Source organism: Solanum tuberosum, unplaced genomic scaffold (assembly GCF_000226075.1).
Source record: "Solanum tuberosum cultivar DM 1-3 516 R44 unplaced genomic scaffold, SolTub_3.0 scf00512, whole genome shotgun sequence".
Lineage (NCBI taxonomy): Eukaryota > Viridiplantae > Streptophyta > Magnoliopsida > Solanales > Solanaceae > Solanum > Solanum tuberosum.
The window spans coordinates 238,947-262,015 of NW_006239475.1; the positions used below are offsets into that span (position 1 = coordinate 238,947).

General features: G+C 32.6%; 4 protein-coding genes across 4 annotated transcripts; all 4 read right to left on the minus strand.

The window, feature by feature from the left end:
* Nucleotides 1-3,817: 3,817 nt before the first annotated feature.
* Nucleotides 3,818-5,521, minus strand: LOC102586139 (probable serine/threonine-protein kinase At1g09600). Its single transcript, XM_006365418.2, has one exon. The coding sequence runs from the start codon at nt 5,474-5,476 to the stop codon at nt 3,860-3,862; it is 1,617 nt and encodes a 538-aa protein (XP_006365480.1). The 5' UTR covers nt 5,477-5,521; the 3' UTR covers nt 3,818-3,859.
* An 869-nt stretch (nt 5,522-6,390) lies between these two features.
* On the minus strand, nt 6,391-11,572 carry LOC102584496 (ubiquitin carboxyl-terminal hydrolase 2). The gene is made up of 3 exons (XM_006365414.2): nt 11,463-11,572; nt 7,792-10,595; nt 6,391-6,785 (listed from the first exon to the last, which is right to left on the minus strand). Exons 2-3 carry the CDS (start codon nt 10,587-10,589, stop codon nt 6,551-6,553), a joined length of 3,033 nt encoding a protein of 1,010 aa, XP_006365476.1. The 5' UTR covers nt 10,590-10,595; nt 11,463-11,572; the 3' UTR covers nt 6,391-6,550.
* Nucleotides 11,573-13,321: 1,749 nt separating this feature from the next.
* On the minus strand, nt 13,322-20,727 carry LOC102586467 (probable pectinesterase 29). Its single transcript, XM_006365419.1, has 6 exons — nt 20,691-20,727; nt 17,499-17,667; nt 16,259-16,418; nt 15,497-15,706; nt 14,292-14,533; nt 13,322-13,490 (listed from the first exon to the last, which is right to left on the minus strand). The coding sequence occupies exons 1-6, from the start codon at nt 20,725-20,727 to the stop codon at nt 13,322-13,324; spliced, it is 987 nt and encodes a 328-aa protein (XP_006365481.1).
* On the minus strand, nt 20,625-22,936 carry LOC102584826 (60S ribosomal protein L13a-4-like). Its single transcript, NM_001288547.1, is given in 4 exon segments — nt 20,625-20,947; nt 21,257-21,344; nt 21,430-21,546; nt 22,625-22,936. Coding segments are annotated over 4 exon segments (621 nt in total). The 5' UTR covers nt 22,897-22,936; the 3' UTR covers nt 20,625-20,803.
* Between the last annotated feature and the right edge of the window lie 133 nt (nt 22,937-23,069).

The following is a 23,069-nucleotide window of genomic DNA, read 5'->3' on the forward strand; positions in this document are numbered from 1 at the left end:
CGAGATCTGGGAGAGGGGAGAGAGGGGAACGAAAATATATGTATATATACAATTTTCTCTCGCTTTATACAAACACAAACACATTTTATACATTTGTGTTTGTATAAAAAGCGAGAGAGGCGAGCGAGACTGCCAGCGAGAACGAGAGTGGCGAGCAAGATTCCACCAGGGAGAGAGGCGAAATAGGAACAGTTTGCTATGAGATACAATTAATTAATAGTTTGTTATTATATACAATTTTCCCAACAATTAATTAGATTAAATTTTTGAGGCTCTGTATTTCACATTGCATCGAATCGAGTGTATCATAAGAAAATCAAATATTTAATAATCACTTGAACATTCTAAAGGAATGTCTTGAAATCTATTGGTATCTTTGCAATAATCATAAATCATATTTTTGCTTCTAATATCTTTATATGATTTTTCTTGATTATGAGTTAATTTCTTAGAATTCCACCACAACTTTGTTGAATTGCAATTCAAACTATGACTATTAGAAGGGCAACCTTCAATGTTGAAGCCTTGGAATTGAGCTATGAATGGAGAATTTGACCAATTAATTTTTTCACTTCCATTTTCTGTTGCCCAACTTTCTCCATTCCATATTGTGGCTTCTGATTGCATTGGTTGTGTAGGGTATCCAATTCCTCTATGGGATTTGTTATTGTAAACTCTAATTGGTATTTCATCTACAAAAAAACTTTAAATAAACAAATCAATTAGACAATAAATATTAAATAGTAAATGTAAAGATTGTATCGTCATCGAGAGGTACATAAGGATGGTTGGGATACATTCACTTTTAATTATAAAGCCTTGGTTTCATCAATCTTAAGAATGGAAAACTTTTTGCTATAGAAGAAATTTACGTCTTACTCTACTCCTACACAAACACAATGTCAAGGAATGAAAAAATCTGAATAACCAAACCGAGTGATACGATAAGTACAAAATGCTAAGAAATGTGGAAATTATATTACTTTCCTTAATGGGCCTACCCGATGAGGATCCAAATTAACTAGACTAGTAAGCTTTGGATACTGAATGATTAAATTGAAAGAGCATGTCGGTTGATCTAACTTCACACGAAACACTATGAAATAACTTGTTACATCTAGATTAATCTATTTTTTTTAAATTTTGGAAAGGAACATTACTATGTAGTTATTATCAAAGCGTCAATTAGAGGTTTGAAGTTCGAGTAAGAGTGTTTTACTTCTAAAATTGGACTTTTTGGCACAAATTCGAATCAATAAAATCATAAAGTGGATATCAGATACTGGATGGATACAAAAAAGAAAAATGAACTTACACAATGTGATTTGAATTCCATAGGATTGAGTACTCATGAAAGTTTGTTGTTGGATCAAACCAAAGTTGAATTCTTTCTTCTCTATCACCAATACCATTTGCAAATACATTTGTTTGCAATATGTATGATTTCCCTTTTCTATTACCTAAAAACTCGAAATCCAATTCATCATGGTGGCTTGTATGTGAATGTAGCTACCAAAAGATTAAAATAAAATAAAAATTAAAAAAGAAGATAAACAATACAACTTATAAAATAAAATTGAGTAACTTAAAATTAAATTAGAATTTCCACACTATAATGAATTTTTATAGTTTTGAATGTAATGAATTATTTAATAACTATTACATCCGAGCAAAATCGGCTTGGCTATATGTATCCTCATTGTCCATGTTAATCCAACATTTTAAAAAAAAAAGAAGAGAGTTTATCTAGTACTAGAAGGAAGAGGAGTCTTGAAGCAATGGTACAGTTGTCTTCGTGTGACCTTAGGCCACGAGATTGAATCGTAAAAGTAACCACAATAATTGTATTAGGTTGATTGTCTCTCTATATCACACCCTCTAGAATATGATCCTTTCTCAAATCCTACATGAACGCAATATTTTTTTCACCAAACTCCCTCCTTTCAAGAGATGAATATTTGTAAAACTTATGGTAAAAAACTAAATTATTTTAACTCTTAAGAAGTGAGAAATTGAATGATATATGTGTTCTTACATAAAAGGTTGTCACTACTCCAGCTGAGTCTTTGTTTGGTAGCTTTATTCTCATTTTGAATGATCCAGAGCCATAACTTTGTTTGGACTGAATTCCACATCCTGCAGATTATTATTTATTTTTTAAAAAAAATCATTTGGTATTTAGGATTCTAAGAAAACAAAAACTTAAAATCGAAAAAAGAGAAAGGAAGAAAAGTCAAATTATCCTCGTACTATTTGAAATTGAGCAACTTTTCCATCCGTTAAACTTTTAGTTTTATTTTTACCCTATCGTAAGGAAAAAACTCTCATTTTTTTCCTTTTACCCCTACTAGAGCTTCAAGTTGATAGTCATTTTAAATCATTAAATATCGACATAAAGAATTTAGACACGTGGAATCCAAACATTTCACTCTAGAGCAACATTAATAGCAAGGGCAAATACAAGATAATATGTGAACAACAAGAGAAGGAATAGACCAAAAACTCTAAGCTAAGGCACAATTGAACAATTTCTCATAGTAAAGGGACAAAATTTGACGCATCACCCTATTTAAAAATGACATAACGTATAGGTATACGTCTTATTCTGGCCTCAACTGACAACTAAACGCTTCAACTTCTTAACTCGTTTTCAATATGTCAGTTGAACACTCCGTCAAATCAAATGATCATCTAGATACCTCCAAGAATTATGTGTCATATCAACACCGGATGTCCATGCACGAGACATAGTAAGAACGAGTTGAGGTGTCTAGATGTGCATTTTCAAAATTGAAGTGTAAAAGCACTAAAAGAAAGAAAGAAGAAAACTACAAAGGTAAGATCACCAGAAAATTTATCAAGGGATAGCTGAATTTCTTCTCCATTTTTCAATGACTTCACATTGTTGTTCCCCCAAGAAATGTTGTATTTTTTATCAAATGGTAAAGCTAGACCTTCAAAAACTCCAGTTAATAATAAAAGAGCACATAGACTTATTAGATGGAAACCCATTCAGTAATTTAACAAAATTGCAGTGAGACTTAGTTTCTTGTAGTTGGGTTGAATTAATAGATGAAGAGTTTTAAAGTAACTTAAATTGAGTAATTAGATCAATAAATATTCTTAAGTGAAGTAACTGAAATTTTATAGGTATGATAGTAAAGTTTTATACTAAAGTAACTGAACTTTAACAATAAATTTACTGAACTTTACCTACTATAACAAAAAAATAACTAGTATTTTTTGTCATTAAGGTAACTGAAATTTACCTTTATAACCAGGGGCAGAACCAGAATGGTGCAAGGGGTTCGGTCAAAAATTGTATAGCATATCTAATGCTAAAATGATTTTTTTTATATCTATATAGTAGATGTTGAATCCTCTAACTTCTTCGTGTGTTGACTTCTTTATAGTTTGAACCCCTTTAACGAAAAATCTGTTTCTACCTCTGTTTTATAACAAAAAAATTATTAAACTGCACTCACTATAGTAACTTTACTGTTAAAAGTAGCAAAAAGACTTTACGGTTATAAGAACAACAACATACCAAGTGTAATATCACAAGTGGCGTTTAGAGGTATTATGTATATATGCAGATCTTAGCCCTATTTTTATGGGGTAGATAAACGATTTCTGATAGACCCCTCAGCTCAATAAAGAAAAAAGTTTTCAAAGCAGGATTGCAAGTTACATGAAAAGTGTTCCTTGATGAATACAACTGATCTAAATTTGTAATTTAATTTGCTTACTTCAGCCTTCAGGTCTGAAGGGAGTTTTGGAGTAACGGTAAAGTTATCTCTGTGTGACCTATAAGTCACTAGTTCGAGCCATGGGATGCTTTGTCCACCATGCTTCCATTTCAGCCTTCAACCTGAACTTTAGCTCTCATTTTCTTCTCAAGCTTGGTGCGCTCAACAACTTCCTGGATATGCCGATCATGCTCCCTGAGCACTCGATCCACATCCATTGAGTTCGATTCAACAGGTAACCGAGCATAAAAATCACTCTTCTTTCCCTTGAAATCACGATCATTTTGATTTGATGCAGTAATCAATAAACCATACTGCTGTTTTTTACCCTTGATATCATGGCCATTAACTCTCTTCGAGGCAGCAGTTGACGGAACATGATTTTGCTTCTTCTTTCCCTTTATAAAACTCCAGAAGTTGTGTTCCTGATCCTCCTTGCCTTTATCTCTATTAGCTCCTTCAGAAGAATTTGCTGATTCGGGCATTTTGTATCTTCGTCTTTCATCTATTGTTACCCAGGGTGCAATCTCTAAAGCATCCATGGTAAAATCATACTTCTCATCCATCCAGTTAATTTCGTCGAAAATGGTTGAACACACCTTAGAATTCTTCCATTTTACATCCAATCCTTTAGTTGGAGGGTATTTAGGCAAACTAAACGAATCAGAAGCAAATGGTTCAACTTTGAAAAAACTGTGATCCATAGCAATAACAGCAGTCCCTCTGCACTGTGGTTCTACAGAAAGCAGAATTTGCATAAGTTCCAGAGCAGCAACAGGAAAATCATGAAATGTTTCTTCGATTTTCGTGTTGTAAGGTACTTTCTGTTTCAAAATTGCTGCATCAGACGAATTGTATTTTCGCCAATATTCATCAGAAGGAGATCCACATAGCTTGAATATCTTATGCAACTGATCAATTTCGTTATTACCTTGCAAAATTCCTTTGCCATTAAACAATTCTCCGAGTACACAACCAATACTCCATAGATCCACTTCGATTCCATAAAAACACGATCCAATTAACAGTTCTGGTGCTCGATACCAGAGAGTCCCAATGCAGCTAGTCAAAGGGACATTAAGCTTGGATTTGGAAAGTGTAGACAGGCCAAAGTCTGCAATTTTCAGGATACCGCGATTATCAAGTAATAGATTTGATGTGGTTATGTCTCGATGAAGGATACCTCGACTATGGACATGATTAATTCCATTTAGAAGTTGTTTCATATAACATTTGATCTGTGATTCGGAGAAAAATACTCCGGGGATTGATAGAAGTTCTTTGAGATCATGTTCCATATACTCGAAAATAAGATATAAAAAACCAAATATAATACCTGATGTGATGATCAACCCTTCCAATTTGATAACATTTTCGTGATCCAGCCTTCGTAAAATGTTGATTTCCTTCATCATTAATTCTACATTGTCAAACTTCAATCGTTTCAGAGCAACTATTTTGTTGTGTTCGAGGTCACGAGCCTTGTAAACAGTACTGTAAGCTCCGTAACCAATCTTATCAAGCATGTGGAACGATTCAAGTTTTCTGGGAAGCCATCCATGGATAGCTTCAGTGCCCGTTGCAACAAGCCAAGCAGGCCATCCTGCTGCAATCTGTTCATCAGCCATTGCATTCGGGATACTTTTGCTGATTCTAGGTACATTTTGTTTCTCATGTGTTGATCCAATTGCTATAGAATCGTTCGATTTCACATAGTAAATTGACATAACTTAGAAGTTCAAATTCTGGATCCGACTGTTTTGTTTCATCAAAGATATCATCAGCTCATGAAGTTGAGAAAATCCTTTGGTTGATGAAGAAGTTGTTCTATAATCAACATCATGTTTGAACTCTAGCTACGGATTCGATACAACTCAATTGCTTTGATTTTTGATTTTCATTTAATATGTATAAATTAAGTTATTCAGAAGGTAGTAAATTACCTTTTCTAGAATCCAGAGTCGATAAACTCAAAATTTTGGATGCGGCCACAAAAGGAAAACCATACATCCTATATCAGTATCTTGTAGCATCGGTTTTATACATCATTTTTGCTATTTTGATGATTTCAACGCACTAAAAGAAAACTTATTTTCTTAAAAAATTAAAATGTAAGAGAGAGAGAGAGAGCATAGACTAGGCTAACAAAAAGTCAAAAACTTTAGAAATAAAAATCATGAAGGATTTTACTAATATTTGTTGACTAACCGATAATTACTTTAGACAGGCACTAAACATATAAATAATTATTTTGAAAAAAAAAAACATTTTGTTATTTGATATATTATATATAGTCATAATCAAAGAAAAGTGTACAAACATTTATAAATTCTAAGTTGACATTGACACGATCAATGATCTATAATTCATGATATATAATTTTCCCTTTTTGTTACAAAAAATAAGTTGAAAATTTTAAGTTTAGGAATTCTAAATTCTAAATAAGCAGTTTACTGCAATCTAGATAAACTATGTATTCATATTAAGTGGATTTCTTATAACAAATACATGATTTTTGACAAGAGTTATTCGTTCTACCGAACTTAGCTAGAAGTGTAGCTCCGTCCCTTGCTATCGTTTATTTTCATCCTATATACTAATTCAATTTTCATAAAAAATAAAAATAAATCATATTCTCTTTCTTAAAAAAGTACATTCTAAAATGAGTAACTTCCTTAATCAATTACACATCAAAATTTGAAAATAAAAAATGGGTGTTGATACTGGAGATTACTCACTCTCCCCACCCTTTACTTCTGTGTGTGTATGCCCAAAAATTATCATAAATTAAGAAATTTATATCAAGTTTCTTCATAGAATAAAATGTATGCCTCAGAGCGAAGAACATCCTTTAATGAGACCTCACGAACATGAGTGTCACTTGCATAATACCACACAAAATCTTCCGCGTTCTCGTCTTTCCCTGTGATCTTGGGACCTCCTCTAACATATGCAACATAATGACCTCCCCTCATCGTCCCCGAATGTACTACTACACCAATAAGCTGGTATTTGTATGTATCCTTCTGCAGACACCTGCAAAGGTGATCATCAAGTAATCATCAGGCTATTTCAGCAGAGATATTCCATTTTGCAGAAACTTAATAGAAAAAATGACATATTGCATGTGCATTGAACATATGGTTATTTTATCGACAAATCTTTGAAATCACTAACATACTATGGAGAGCATAATAACTTGTTCCCAACCAAACGACCCCCAACTCTCTAGAATGCATCTCCACAGTACAAGCTTTTGGTTGACACCCTCGCTATCATAAACAACTAGCATACACCCTGGACCTCATCTTGTATTGTGTATTAAAAAGATTAAAAAAAAAAAAGTTTCTAAGGGCATTTGCAGTTACTGAAACAACTTGCTGCTGAGGAATATCAAGTACAAGTGGATTATATAAGAGAAAAAGCTCGGGAACCATAGCTGTATTTTCTCTCTTTTTGTGGTAAAACATGTCGGAAACAAGAACATGAATTCAATCATATTTTTCATAAAAAGCAAGGGTGGTAAGTTATGTTACACGGATACACACGCACAAAGTATTACTTCCTCCATCCCATTTTATTTGATGTTACTCGAGTGAGCATAGAGTTCAAGAAAGGAACACTTTTGAAACTTGTGGGTATTAATCATCTCATTAAGGTAAAATGAGAAGTTTAAAGTTAGATTATTTCTAAATAGGATGTTTTCATTCTACACTTGTATACTGTCTGTGAACGATATGTAAAAGGTACATAGTTTGTTATAAATTTCTTGTGCTGAAGTTCTCAAACATGCAGGATGTTCAAAGATATATTAAATGAATGTCAAAGTAACATCGAATGTAAGAGTGTAATAGCATCAATGACAAGTTCTGTCTCAAAAGATTCCATGACTTCACTATCGTGGACTCCAAAGTTTTTGGCCGTTATTTGTTGAACTTTTGCATAAAATATGAATCAAAATAATAGAATCAGTCTAATGAACAAGGGATACACAAAAGTCCAGAAATAATTAAATGCCCAAAATGAAGGAGAATCAACAAACCTGGTGTCAACATATGGCTTCAGATCAACTGCATCTCTAAAATTGACATGGCAACTCAGCTTACTCAAGCGCCCCCGAGCATCTTGACGGAACCTCTTTAGATGAATTGACAAAATAGGAGGGACCTTATCAATTAGGATCCGTTTAGTTGCATCTCTTTCAACTCTAACTCTTTTAAAGTCTGTCTCCTCATTCTCACTTTCTTCAGATTCAGATATAGCAGAAATCAGCGGAGCTTCCAGCAGTTGAACTTTATTGGTCTGATAGTCTCTATTCACTTGACTGCTAATTTCACTGTGATTTTCCTGTGTGCTGTTTTCCGATAGCCAAGACACTGAATCTCGATCAACTCGAGGGCTGGTTCCCTTTGGGGACAATAATCTGTCCTCAAAAGTTTCTAACGCATCTTTGTCTGTACTTCCATTATGAGTTCTCAGTTCAGGCGGAGGAGATGTTCCTGAAGAAGACACACCATTTGGATTTTTGTCGTCATGTCCATTCACCATGCTATGTGATCTAGGCTTCGTCAATTTATTCTTAGATCTCATTCTCTTTTCTTTTAAAACTTTTGTGCAATTTTCACATTGCCAAGCATGTTCACTTTTGGAAAGAAGCTCGGGCTTTGTAAAATAAGCCAGACAACTCTTCACTGATACAGGAGCATCTGTATTATCAAGCTCTTCCGGATCAGACACGCTGATGTTTGAAACAGTAAAACTAGCTTCTCTCAGTCCATTGGCCTGAGAAACAGCAGCATTGCACAAAGACCGTGCATCAGACTCAGGTTCACTAAATAAGTCTCCAACACCATCCAAGTCCAATGAATCTTCTTCCCAACCAACAGTAGCTGAGGATACCTCAGAACCTTCTTTTAACATGTCGCCAGCAGTTGAGGTTACTTCTTTGTATGGAAGTAACAGAATCTCTGACTCTTGTAGTTGTAACGGGGCATCATCTTCCGATAGCCTCGTACATGAATCTGTTCCAAGATTTGAATCCACAGAGCTGATCTTTCCAGACTCTTTAACCAGTAACCTTTTACTGAATTCAGAAGCTATATCGCAGTCTTGTGATTTGGATTGTACTTGGTCATCCAAACACATTAAATCATTAGGAGAACGAGTGCTGTCTGTACATGTCAACTTCATCTCTGTATCAGCATCAAGATTATTTTGCAAAGGGTCAACAGGTTGAACAGATCCAGTTTCAGAACCCTGATTAGTCAGGATGTGATCAACTTCTGAAGCTGCGTCATCACCATTTGGCAGTGTATCCTGTTCGAGAAAATCTAACCATGTCGAGTTATCCACCGTAGCCAACTGCCTAGTCACACCCTCGCAAGTTTCCTCATTACGGGACTTCTGAGTGAAACATGAGTCCTGTGAAGTTAAACCCGTATTATCAGCCATAACACCAGCATCAATGGATTCTAGCGATGTATCAGAAGGAAGTATCATTCCCTCAGTGACAGGTACTTTAGGATACACATGGCTGAGAGGTTTCTCTCCATTTCGTTGAGAATTGAGAGAAGCTGCATCTCTGCTAACTTTAGGAAGAACTTTTCCACTTCTCTTTGGAGGTTTTGATATTTTGGCATGGGAGACTGATTGAGCTCCTTTAGAAGGAGGTTTTTTAGTCGGAACAGGCAATGAGAGATCCAAGAATGGCTCATAGACTACTGAAGTGTGCCCACATTCAAGACAGCTAACAGTGCTAGAGAGTCTACCACCAAAGATTTCATCGACAAATGTTGGACATGAACTCAGGGATTTACGGCCATCCTGAGAAGATTTGATTTGCTTTCTGCAGGTCAATTCCTCAGTACACAGACGATCAAGTAAACAACGAAGCAATTCGTGACTGTCCTGCTGTTGGTATCCTCGAAACTGTGGAGCTTTGGTACATAATGAACCAAACAAAGATTTTGGATTAACAGATTCTTTCAATGAAGCCTCATTGCTTGTATCAGTAAAGAGCTTCTTCAGATCAGCGGTAAGAGGACCAGCAAAACCATCAAACTTAAGAAAGTAATCCCGTAGTCTATTCATTGCCAGTAGGTTCTGCATTATTGAATTGAAAAAACATGTGTTCCCTAAATTAACCAATCCCCTAATGGCACAACCACATTTTCCATCAGCACTTATAGAAGCAGAAGCTTCTGATTTAATTTCGCTAGTGACACTCCCACTCCTGAACCAAACAGCTTCCACATCAGTAGTAGGTCCTTCAGACGGACGCCTTTTAATCATCTTTGCAATGTCCTCAAGTACATCTTTTTGTTCACTGCCATCCTCTACTTTTTTAGCATGAAGTAGTGTGTTGCACAGAAAACACCAGCGCAGTTGAGGATTTTCAAACTGTACAGCGAGAGGGTGATGGTATTGTCTCGCATGCCGAACTGCATGGCTCTGAGGTGTAGTAGGCAACCCAACACCTCCGCACGAGAAATGACCGCATACTAAACAGACCCAAATGGCTTTAGACTTCTGCTTGGGATCTGCACTTCCCTTCTTTTTTCCTTGTTTACCTTTTGTCCTACTAGCTTGTCTATCAGCTACTCCTTCCTTGCAATCTTCGCACCTAACAGGTTTCGAAGACTTAAGTTTAGCGGAGACTTTGTCCACATCAATAACCTTATCAACATGTGGACATCCTTTTCTATCATTTACAACAGAAACTGCATCATCATGAGTTTCAATATTCGGACTGATCTTTTCATCAATACGATTTGCAGATGCAACAGGATTCCGCGTCTCCTTTACACCACTTCTAGCCTTTTTCTTAGCCTTTTTCCCCATTATTCCCTTAAAAAGACCACAAAATTCAAATGGATTTAATTAGCATACACTGACAGTGCAAATAATTTATATACTATTTGTTCAATTTAACTGGTTATATAGTAGGGTAGTTAGAACATTTTTCAGGCTACCAATCTGCAACAAACACAGACATTTACTTGTGATTAGCTTTTCAATGATCCAACAACAACATACCCCATGTAGTTCCACAAAGAGGGGTCTAGGGAGGGTATAGGTACACATACCTTACCTTTACCTTAGAAGTTTAAAAGTTGTTTCCGATAGATCCTCGACTCAAGAAAAAAAGAATCCCAAAGCAGTCCAGAAAAATAAGTAATTGAAGTACAAGAAACAACAGATAGTAACAGAACACTACTAGAAACAAAATACTACTTACATAGCAGTCAAAGTACAAGAAACAACATATAGTATCAGAAACCGAACGACCAAAAACTACAAGAACAATACTACGACTACTAGTATGAACAGACAGCAAGATAATGCACATCTACCGACTACTCGATTTTCAATGACCATATTGCATTAGTTAGAGTTAGACATCAGAAGTGTACACAAGAGTTAAGCTCAAACCAAATAGGCAAATACAGTTTTAAACATTCTATATATAACTGGAAACTCACAGAAGCACAAAGTTCTAATAAACACAATCAACAACAACAACAACAAATTTCTAGCAAAAAAATCGATTTTCATTCAAAATATACGAAAAAAAACAAATCTTTGATACATGGAAACCTAAATAAAAGCATAAATAGACTAAATATCATTCATTTCAAATCTTTACATCCATGGATTAAAGTGCAAAGGGTATTCATATACAAGTTGAAGAGAAGGGATTTTTCAGAGATTTACCAAAAACTATATGGAGAAAAAAGGTGAGAGATTTCTTCAGTTAATTTTCAAAGAATTTATCAACTGACTCATCATTGGGGTTGTGGTGTGGGGTTTGGGGGGGTCGGGGTGAGCAAATTCAAAAAACCTCAATATGGCAAGCCCCAGCCCACAAGGAGCACTTTTTTTTTTTTTTTTTTTGTCATTTTGGGCTATTCCACCACATGTCAATAGGTTGTTTGATATGCGGGATGAGATTGATTACATTTTTATGTGATTTTTTTAGACGGTAATCATATTATTTTAATATAAATAATTATGAGACTTACTAAAACTTATAATAATCATTAATCAAAAATAAATGATAGAGTTAATTTTAAATTCAATTTCAAGATTATTATTTTTATTTTAGAGCGAGTGAACAATTTATAAGCTACTCTCTCCGTTTTAAAAAGAATGACTTTCTTTTCTTTTTAGTCTGTTTCAAAAAGAATGACTTCTTTCTTTTTTTGGTAACATTTTACTTTCAGCTTTTCACGTGACATGTTAAAGGTCATAAGATTAAAGGGCAATTTTGTACATTTGACATAACTTTAATTTAGGATCACAAGATTCAAAAGTCTTCTTTATTTTCTTAAATTCGGTGTCAAGTCAAACTAGATCATTCTTTGTAAAATGGAGGGAGTATTTATTATTGTCGGCTTCCACCGATGTAAATCTATGAACACCTCATTATACTAAAATTTGAATAAATAAAAGAATGTACTTGTGTTGTGTGTTATATAAAACTAATAAATACATTTGTGATTAAATTGTGTACACTTTTCATTTAAAGTTTTTTTTTATTGTTAATGCTAAATTCATTTATTGAACAAAATAAATAATTATGGTTATTTAGTATATAGTTGAAGAGTTCTCGACTGAATAATTTTATAAATAAGGTCTGAATAACTAAAAAAAATTAAATTAAAATTAATACATACCTCTTGACGCTAAACAAAAATCCAAAGAATGCTTAAGAAAAATTATTCCGCAGTCTTCTATTGTATAATCTGAATAATGACAAATTAGTGTATAAGTATTTAGTCCTATGAAAAGTCGTTCTCCTCCGAATATATAGAATTCGTTTCTTGTTTTCCTAGACGATTTAGGTTTACTAATATTTGTTTGCTACTATAAGAAGAGGTATCACTAAAATAATAAAAATAATAATAATTTTCCTAATAATAATAATAAGTTAAGCAAATTTTCTTTTCTTTCCTTGTGGGTAATTTTATAGCTTCTCGAGGACATGATCTTGATCCTAGATAGGATCAGAGAATATGGAGGTCAAGAATTAGGGTAAAGGATTAGTAGATAGTCGAACATTATATAATTTTCATTATTAATATTATGTAGTATTTGTTATTTCTATTGTTCTCTTCTCTTATGTTTTTAACCTAACTTCTTTTCATATTTTATTTTGATATGTGTTACTTGAGTCAAGATCGAGAGTCTACCGAAAATAATCTTCAAAAGGTAGTGTACAGTTTACTCTCTTCACCTAAAATTACACTTATAGAATTACACCGAATATTATGTTGTTGTTTATATTTTCTAGTGGCTAATAACCTTAACCAATGACAATGAGAAGTTCAAAAAGACTATAAAATTGAAACAATGAACATATATTCCACAAAAATAGGAATATACTTCTAATATTTATTATTACAAGTAAAAAAGAAGAAAAAATAACATTTAAAATCCAACATGGGCTAATTAAGAGTTCAAAATCTCTACCAATAGTTTTTGTTACATTCTTGAGCGTGTATCTCTCGTTCATCTAGAAATACAAAAAACTAATTAATTAAGTGCCATAAATAATCTAATTAATTAATTATCTAAAGTACTTTGAGGGGTTGCTTCATAATCCAACCCTCATTATCAATAAATGATAGGCTTGTTAATTGTTGCAACTCTTGTTGGCTCAACTTGGTTGCCCATGGCACTCTTTGTGTAGTGTTTGATCCAATTCCATTGCAATTTTCCTCTGAAAATGTCAATTGATTCCTATATCATAAATAAGTAATTAAAAAAATGGTTATAATCATGATGATGATGATAATGAATTTATATTTTAAAGAAATTATCAATAAGAAAGCTAAAAGAAAAAAAACAGTTGAATGCACTAAATTTTCGCTATGCCAGATTTGACAAGGGGCAGATCACATTAGACTTATTTTGTGATCAAATTGAAAAATATTTTCTAAAAAGAGTTTTTCTCCGTACCAAATACATCCTAAGTTCTATATATATAATGCAAAAAAAAAGATTTATATAATTTTGTCATTTCAAAACTAATTATATGCAAATTTCTAAAAATTAATAACATGATAAAATTAAATATCAACTAACCCTACCACCAAATTAAAGGATGTAATAGAATGATAAAGACTCTTTTACATTTATCTAGAGGTCTCGTAATTTATCCCAAAATATGAGTCATCTCTAATAGGAAGCATTAAACGGTAGAAAAAGTGTCTATTAGATATTTTCTTATCTTATTTTTTGAAAAATAGCCAGATTCATATAATTTTAAATTCTACGAGTGAAATTCAATGAATTTTAAAATTTCATGAAAATCAATTTAAATGGCAAATAATTAGCTATTTATGAAATTTTTACCATGCTAAAACCCTCTATATCATGCTTCTAATATACAAATAAGACTAGTGAATTCTGAATATGGAATCGAATCAATTCCAAGCATCGGATGATCACTAAACGAAAAATACAATTTACGAGTAACGTAAAAAAATATTTTCTATCAATGTATATAACTTAAATATATATGAAGGGATCGGAACTTACTCTCGTCCACTTGAATTCCAAGCATACCAACCGGGCGAAACGACGACGTTTGACATTGAACAATCGTAGAAAAGAACCCTAGCATAGTCCCTCCATGGCCTCCCTAAATAAGTAAATCCAGTTCCAAAAACTTCACAATTTTTGAAAACAAATCCACTTTGATCATGTTGACTTGTTCTTCCTTGTGCTGTAATAAATCCTGGTCCATTTAATCTTCCTGCATTTACTACTAAGGCACATCTCTGCATATATCAAACAAACAAAAAACTAGGTCGATAAAAGAGGTTGCTCGGATGGTAAATAACCTTCACATCTAACTGTGATGTTATAGGTTCGAGTCATCAAGAAAACAAAAGGGATGAGAACTCTTAGGGAAGGGTAAAAGAAAAACTAGTGATAATTATAGGTCTGAATCATTAATCATCTTACATCTAGTTAATAAAGTATTTATATTGTGTATACATTACACTATACCTATGATATACATTCATATACACAATAGCTTGTACATCCATAAATTTAAAATTCAAAACCCATGTACATACATTAAACACAATAGTGTAAAAACAACTTTTCGGAGTTATTCGAATTCAAGTGAAATTCCAAAAAATTATAAAAATTCTATATCTAAACAATTTTTCAAGAAAAAAAAGTGAAAACTATCCATGGTCAAATAGGCACGGAGACAAACTTTATGGCAAGTTAAATTACATAACCATACTACAAACATGTCTAGTATTAGGGAATTTTTCGCAAATAGCCACTATAATAAAGTTAATTATGCTCCATAGCTATAGTTTGCATATTTACGGGTTGTAGCTACAGTTTGAGTTGTCTTGTTTGTATAATTCGCGGGTGAGTTTATATAATTTGCGGGTACGTTTGTATAGTTGAGCTATTTTTGTATAAACTCGAAATAACAAATTTATACAAACACAAACTTCTGAACTTTAAACCGATATACAAATAACTATATTATACAAAAGTTATACATATTATATTATACGAATTTTGAATGATACAAACGTGTGAATTATACAAACTCGAAATCTCAGCCTACCTAATTATCACTGAATGTTGGTTGCGAGTGGTAATTAACTAAAACTACAACTATAATGACTAATTAACTAGCATATGTTTGCTTAACCATCTAATTTTCCCTAATTAATAACCAATAAAACAAAATATAATGCAAACAATTTTACCTCATAAATAGATTGGCCATTACCAAAGATGAAATCAATAGCTCCAACAATAGTGCAAAGTTTGAAATAATGTCTTCCTTGTTCATCCCACAATGTATCTTGCACTCCAATAAATCCACATCTATAAAATGTTGATTTATCTCCAGAAATCATTGCTGCCACTGCTTGAATCACAACATTGCTGCCTTTTGGAGGAATGTTATAAGAATTCTGAATAAAAATAACAAACATAAAGTTAATCAAAAAATAAAAAGTGGTTAATGAAGTGAATCGAGAACCATGATACCTCAGGTTCAAATCTCAAATGAGATAAAAACACTAGGTGATTTTTTTTATCTATCTAGGAATTAATCGAGATGCATACAAGTTGATAAATTTTATAAAAAGAAAGTGGTTAATGAAGTGAATCGAGAACTATGATGTCTCATGTTCAAATCTCATATGAGATAAAAACACTAGGCAATTTTTTCTATCTATCTAGTCCTTGTTGCTGGTGGGAGGTTGCAAGTATCCTAGGGAATTAATCGATATATGTGCAAGTTGACCCAAACATCACGATTATCGAGGTGAGAGGTATCCCATGGAATTAATCAAAGTGTGTGTGCAAGCTAACCTGAACACCATGCTTATAAAAAAAAAAAAAAAAATTATAACCACTACTGAAAAAAACAGTAGTTTCATCGAAAACATTTCTGAAAAGTCAATTTCTAATTAATTCAATCATAAATTCACTTTTTTTTTTAGGGGGGTGGGGGGTCTTACTATAAAAGTTATGCTTTTGACAAGTGTATAATCAGCTTCAGAGATGAAAGTAGCATCAGTATTAATAGACTGATGGCCATTCCATGTAACATTTGTTTTTCTTTTTCCTTCTCCTTTGAGATAGATATATGGTTTTTCTATAGGAATTTTCACTTGTTCCCTGCATAAAATTTCAACTCCAATTAGTCAAAGGTGGTATGATACCATAACAATAATATAGTTGGTTCGTCAAAGTCAAATAAGTTGAGATCGATTATAAGAATCTTGCATAATTTCAATTAGTCGAAGGTGGTATAATACGTAGGATAACAATAATGGTTGTTAATCAAACCAGATAAGTTAAGATTGATTATATAAAGCTCACATGTATTATTAATTTTGACCCCTATCTCAATAAAAAAGACTTTTCTCTAGCTAGGGTAATTAGAAAAACTTTACATTTTCTAATGATATATAAAATAATAGGAGTCTATAACAACAATCATGGGTCACGATAAAAATCACACTATGCATATGTATTGTGTAGATGTTGAACCTTCTTAGCGTAAATACTTTGACATCGACGATATGATTCTTACATTGTTCATATATATGGTTCCTTTAAGTCCATCTCAATCTAATATTATTAAAACACAACTTTTCTAATACTACTAGTTATATACATTTTCTATATACGTATAACTATCTAACAATAGGGCATAAAGTAGAGGCAAGCTATGATTAGGAGTTTGGGGTAGTAGGGTTTGAACCCACAATTCTAGTGTGGAAAACATTTTTACAACATCTCCCTTATGCCATTGAGTAGTCAAACAATTTTGTTAGGGGTTCACAAGTTAATATACATATATATTTATTTAATTTTCTGATATAAATATAGAATCTACGAAAAAGAGCTACTAGATTCGTCCGAACCCACGAACCCCCACCAAGCTCCGCCTCTGAAAAATTGTACTGACATGACTAAAATCAAATGAGAAAAATGTTTCTTATACCAATATATTAACATACTCGTGTAATCTTATAAGTGGGATCTAAAAATTGTGGTATATCGCAGCCTCACACCTCTCTTGTGAAGGTAGATAGGTTGTTTTTTCAATAAACCCTCAGCTCAGATAAATCATATCCAAATTAGTAAGATAAGGAAATCTTGTGATAAAGAAACCATATAAAAAATAATAGCAGATTAGCAGTAACAACAAATAGTACGATAATCGAAACAAAGAAAACTACAGATGAATACCTATATGTTCCAGCTTTAATGTATATACATATCCAATCTTGGTTATATGGAGAAACAGAATCAATTGCTGATTGAATAGTTGAATAATTTCCATGGCCAGATTGATCAACATAAATTGTTGGTATTATTTGTTTTCTCCTATGATAAACTCTATGAATTCTTGAATTTTCTTGTTCAGAAAATCCATTGAAGAAAAATAGAAAAAGAATTGTATAGAAAAATAAACATTGAAAAGAAACCATTTTCACAAGAAAAATATTATTTTTTTTATAAAACAAAAATGAAGAATAAATAAAAAAAGACCTACTTGGATATTTCAACTCTATATAAGGAGATGTTTAATGTTTTTTTCTTGAAATAAATTGAAGATGGAAAGTATGAGTCTAATAAAGAAATTTATTCACGGGAAAATCATTTAAATGATTTGCTAAATCTGGTCTAAAATGTTAATTAAGTAATTTACTACTTTAGTTTGACTATTTTTAAGTAGTATTCCCTCCATCTCAATTTAGTTTGACTTGACACGTTTAAGAAAAAAAAGACTTGAAATTATAGTCTGAAATAAGTCATTGATATTTATGTGACTAGAAATTAATTCGTTAAAGATTAAATAAATATTTTGAAATTAAATTGTTATTATTTATCAATATAGCAATGTGTCATATTTTTTTGGATGATAAAAATGAAAATAATTCATATAAAGTGGGACAGATGGAGTATTATTTTTAAATTTCTACAAAGAAAATATTTTGAGGAAGATTTTGTTTCCCTAAATTGATTTTAGTCAATTCTATTAAAATTTAAATAAATTGCAGTCTGAAATGGAAGGTGAATGGGTGAGGTCAATAGCAAATTTTGAAAAATAATTATTTTCCTTTGTATAAATTGGAAAGTGGATTTTTAATATGGGTAGTTTATTTTTAATTTTAATAAATAAAAGAAAGCAAACTTCCTTGGTAAAAATTAGAAAGCGGATTTTTAATATGGGTAGTTTATTTTTAATTTTAATAAATAAAAGAAAGCAAACTTCCTTGGTAAAAATTAGAAAGCGGATTTTTAATATGGGTAGTTTATTTTTAATTTTAATAAATAAAAGAAAGCAAACTTCCTTGGTAAAAATTAGAAAGCGGATTTTTAATATGGGTAGTTTATTTTTAATTTTAATAAATAAAAGAAAGCAAACTTCCTTGGTAAAAATTAGAAAGCGGATTTTTAATATGGGTAGTTTATTTTTAATTTTAATAAATAAAAGAAAGCAAACTTCCTTGGTAAAAATTAGAAAGCGGATTTTTAATATGGGTAGTTTATTTTTAATTTTAATAAATAAAAGAAAGCAAACTTCCTTGGTAAAAATTAGAAAGCGGATTTTTAATATGGGTAGTTTATTTTTAATTTTAATAAATAAAAGAAAGCAAACTTCCTTGGTAAAAATTAGAAAGCGGATTTTTAATATGGGTAGTTTATTTTTAATTTTAATAAATAAAAGAAAGCAAACTTCCTTGGTAAAAATTAGAAAGCGGATTTTTAATATGGGTAGTTTATTTTTAATTTTAATAAATAAAAGATAGCAAACTTTAAAGGCATAGAATCTGCAATTATTCAGAAAAGTGTGAACGTGAACAATGATATAAAAATTCACGAGATGAACCTCCTTCACTATGATATAACACTATGTTTTTTAATCATTTTCCTTAATTTTTGTTCACTTTCCATTAAAATATGTGATATCATCCACTTCTATTTTTTATTTTTTATTTTTTTTGACATATTCAATATATTAAAAATATTTTTTCTCTTTTATTTATTTATATAAACAAATTAAGAGAGAATTAACTATTTTTTTTCTAATTTATCTTTATACTTAAATAATCATTGCTTAATACTTATTGGCATACTACTGATCAAATGTAGAATTATCGGCACTGGTTTATAGATTTTCAATGGTTTTGTAAAAAATAATTATCGGATTATCGATTTTAGTTTTTTAATATTGGGTTATGGATAAATTGGTAACCCATTAAGGCGGTATTTTATCCATACATAAACATTAAATATTTATCTCTGCTTTTGTCCTTTAACGTTCAATTCACACTATTCAAAATGTCCAAATCTAAAGTAAGAACTTTATGCCTCTTAATTTCTCTGTATTGCACTTATATAGTTCTTTTCAAGTGTTCTGTAAAATAACAATCATCTTATCGCATCAAATTTATTGGAGAAATGATATATTTGCTTTATAACATTTTTCTTATTGATTAAATAAAAGATCGAACTATTACTAACCAAAACTAAAAAGATCGAACGGTTAATATAACCAAAACCAATAAAAAATGTCTTATTTTGGATGTATTCCCCTACTGGGTAGGAATATGACATGTCAAAATAAATTGTCCTACATTAGTCTTATTTGTCAACGAGGATTTTCAAATTATCTTTAAAATAAGAATAGTTTTCAGTCTATTTACGCAAAGCTCGATAATTTATAACTTATTATAAATCACAAGTTTAGAACTATTTCAAATGTCCCAAGGGCGTACACCATACAAAAATCAAAGGCCACAGCCTAAGAAATCACCACAACATTCACATTACTCAAGATGCAAAAACGAAAGCACCGAGTACAAATATCACTCTAGTCACCCTGCATACATGATACCGAAGTGGTCTCATGGAGTCCGGAGAGGTTGGAGTGCCTTTCTGAGAGTAAAGAGGTTATTTACAGTAGACCCTCGACTGACAAAAAATCATTCTTCAAAACTGGTTTGAAATACTGGCAGCAAAAATAGTAAAAGATAACAAAAGTATCAACAGTAGAAATCAAATTGAAGAAATAAGATAATAATGGCATGAAATTTCAGACACACAGCATTATATACAGTTTTCAATTTTAGCAAGGATGAAACCAATTTCACAGATAGAATAAATGAAAACTCAAACAAAATATTACTTAAATTCGTACCCTGCTATAATAAGTTTCACAAATAAAATTATGGAGAAACTGGCTAGCCTAAGAGAAGCACATTTAAGTTTCTCGATGATACACAGCTGTGTTAGTATCACAAACAGAAGTTTATTGCTAAACCCAGATAAGAATGCAAACTAACAAGGAGCAGAGACAAAGCCATCTAAATAAAACCATAAAATAAATAACTTCGAAAGATAGTTAAACAATGTAGTCTGCTCAAATATTACTAGAAGCAAAAACTGAACCATGCAGTACAGGTAGCATCTTTAAAAGACAGATTAAGTTGAAATCTCAATCTCAAGCAAAATTTCACCTTCGATAAAAAAACTACGTTTACACTCTAATACTTGATAGGTTCAATAACTGCAAGTTGAGGACCGAGCTTCTCCTCAGCAGCCTTCTCGGCCTTAACCCTGAGTTTGGCCAACTGCTTTCTCCTCTCGTATGCTACCTGGGCTCTCTCCTTTCTCTTGTTCTCAAGCTCCTATAATAACCATATTTCAAGAGCAAAGTAAGCAACCATCCAAATTTCACGCTAAAGATCTCAGAAACACAGAAGCCGGAAAAAAACAAATTTGAATTAGCAAAGTAACATTGTAACTAGGTAAGCAAGACACTGTGAAATTGGCAAAGAGAAACGTGCAACCATCTAATTCGCAACAACATGGAGAAAGATGAGTCAAATGAGGCACAACAGTCTATGCACAAGACAGGTTATTCTGCTTGGATACTTTCACTAATCAAAACAATCAAGATTGGTGATCAAACAGAAAGGAGAAAGCAAGAAATTCACCTTGATAGTGTCATAATGGTTCCATCCAACCTCTGATGAAAGCTTACCCAAGAGACAGTATTTATGTCCTGCTTGGAGTCTCAACACCCTAAATACGAAAACAGGGAAACATGTCAGTGTAAACAACATTGGTACTAAAATAAAGTAAGCACCTGAACAGCCTTGCAACTTACTTGAGAGCATCAGGGATGACCATCCTCTTGATTTTGTCATATGGAGGTGGAACACCCTCGTAAACCTTCAAGCGGGCAAGAGCAGCTGCTCCACGCTTAGTTTTGTGGGGAATCATCCTAAGAAAAAAAATTAGAACTGATCAGACACACCAAAGAGCAAAATTTGACATAACTATCCAATAAATCAATCAACCATGAATAGGATAGTATAAGAACTTAAACCATCAGTGCATCCTTCATTGACATGCATGCTTAAATGAAAAGCCTACATCACAGTCTTAAAAATTCTTCCTTGCAGATGACTAGGTTCCAACAAACTCAGTAAAATGGCATTTAAGTGGACACTATACCACAACATACTCTACATCAAGTAAGAAGAATCTGCAAAAAGTATAGCCTACCCAAAAAATAACATTACTCCACTCTCCAATGAACACCAAACTACCACTATATAGAGCTGTTTACTTTTCAATATAGTTTATAGTGTTTCCAAGCTATAGAGTATTGTTCGAATTGCAATCAGGGGTTTGGCATTAGGGATATCCCTATACTGTTTATAGAACATTGTTATCAGACTAACTAAATCCCATGTTTATTTCATGAAGTGTATATACACATATGTATATATCTCAGTACTATAGAATAACAAATATCCATAAACAGTTATTACTCAATCTACCTTCGGTTAAACAAGCACTTTTTCAAACAAAATCATCACTGAAACTCGTTTTTCCAATGAATCTCCAACTACAAGTATATTTAACCTTTGGCTTTACACTACCATTTATCATGTCTCCAAGTTTTATCACTTCATCCCTCCCCGGATACAAAGGCATATATGAACACATTCTGTCTAGAATACCTACTCACAGAAACTGTTACCAGACTAATTACAAACAACAATATGCACACTGTAATCCCACAAGCAGAGTCTGGATAAGTATAGTGATACACAGACCTTACTCCTACCCCTACCATGGGAGGTAGAATGACGGTTTCCGATAGACTCTCAGCTCACATTCCCCTATTTATTAAATTGTTGTTTCCTGAAGTAAATATATATCATCGAATCTAGAAATATCTATAAACAGGTATCACTGAATCTACAAATCACAAAATAAATCTACTTTCATCAAAACCAAGCATTTTCCAAGCAAAATCATCAATTGAACCTCAAAAATGTAAACAAACTAACCCACGGATGGTCCTCCAGAGGATCTTCGACGGAGCACGGAAGTGAATAGGTCCATGAGAAGGCTTAGTATTCATCCTCTTGCGAAGGAACCTAAGATACTTCATTTTCTGACGAACAAGTCCACCAGAAAGACAAATCTCTTCACACCTAACAACAACAACTCTCTGTCCATTAAGCAATTCCTTAGCCAAAATTGATGAGAGCCTACCAAGCATATGGTGACGAGCATCAACCACTATCCTCCTTGCGGAGATTCCTGAACCGGACACCATTTTTGCTTTTCTCTCTTGCTTACCTGTGAAGAAGGAAGAAAAATGGAGGTAGAGGCTAGGGTTTTTGAGGAAGTGAGATTAGGGTTTCGTTATATTGAGAAGGGGATCTTAATGGGCTAATTTGTTGATAGTAAAGTGTTTTTGGGCTTTTTGTTTTTGTTTGGGCCTAGTAG

Coding starts and splice junctions, on each gene's coding strand:
- LOC102586139 (XM_006365418.2), bottom strand. CDS start 5,476: ATGTCAATTTACTATGTGAAATCGAACGATTCTATAGCAATTGGATCA.
- LOC102586467 (XM_006365419.1), bottom strand. CDS start 20,727: ATGCTACCTGTACTGCATGGTTCAGTTTTTGCTTCTA. Junction 16,419..17,498: donor ATTAAAGCTGGAACATATAG/GTATTCATCTGT, acceptor AATTTTATGCAG/GGAACAAGTGAAAATTCCTA. Junction 13,491..14,291: donor TGGAATTCAAGTGGACGAGA/GTAAGTTCCGAT, acceptor TTTATGATATAG/GAATCAATTGACATTTTCAG.
- LOC102584496 (XM_006365414.2), bottom strand. CDS start 10,589: ATGGGGAAAAAGGCTAAGAAAAAGGCTAGAAGTGGTGTAAAGGAGACG. Junction 6,786..7,791: donor AAGCCATATGTTGACACCAG/GTTTGTTGATTC, acceptor TCACCTTTGCAG/GTGTCTGCAGAAGGATACAT.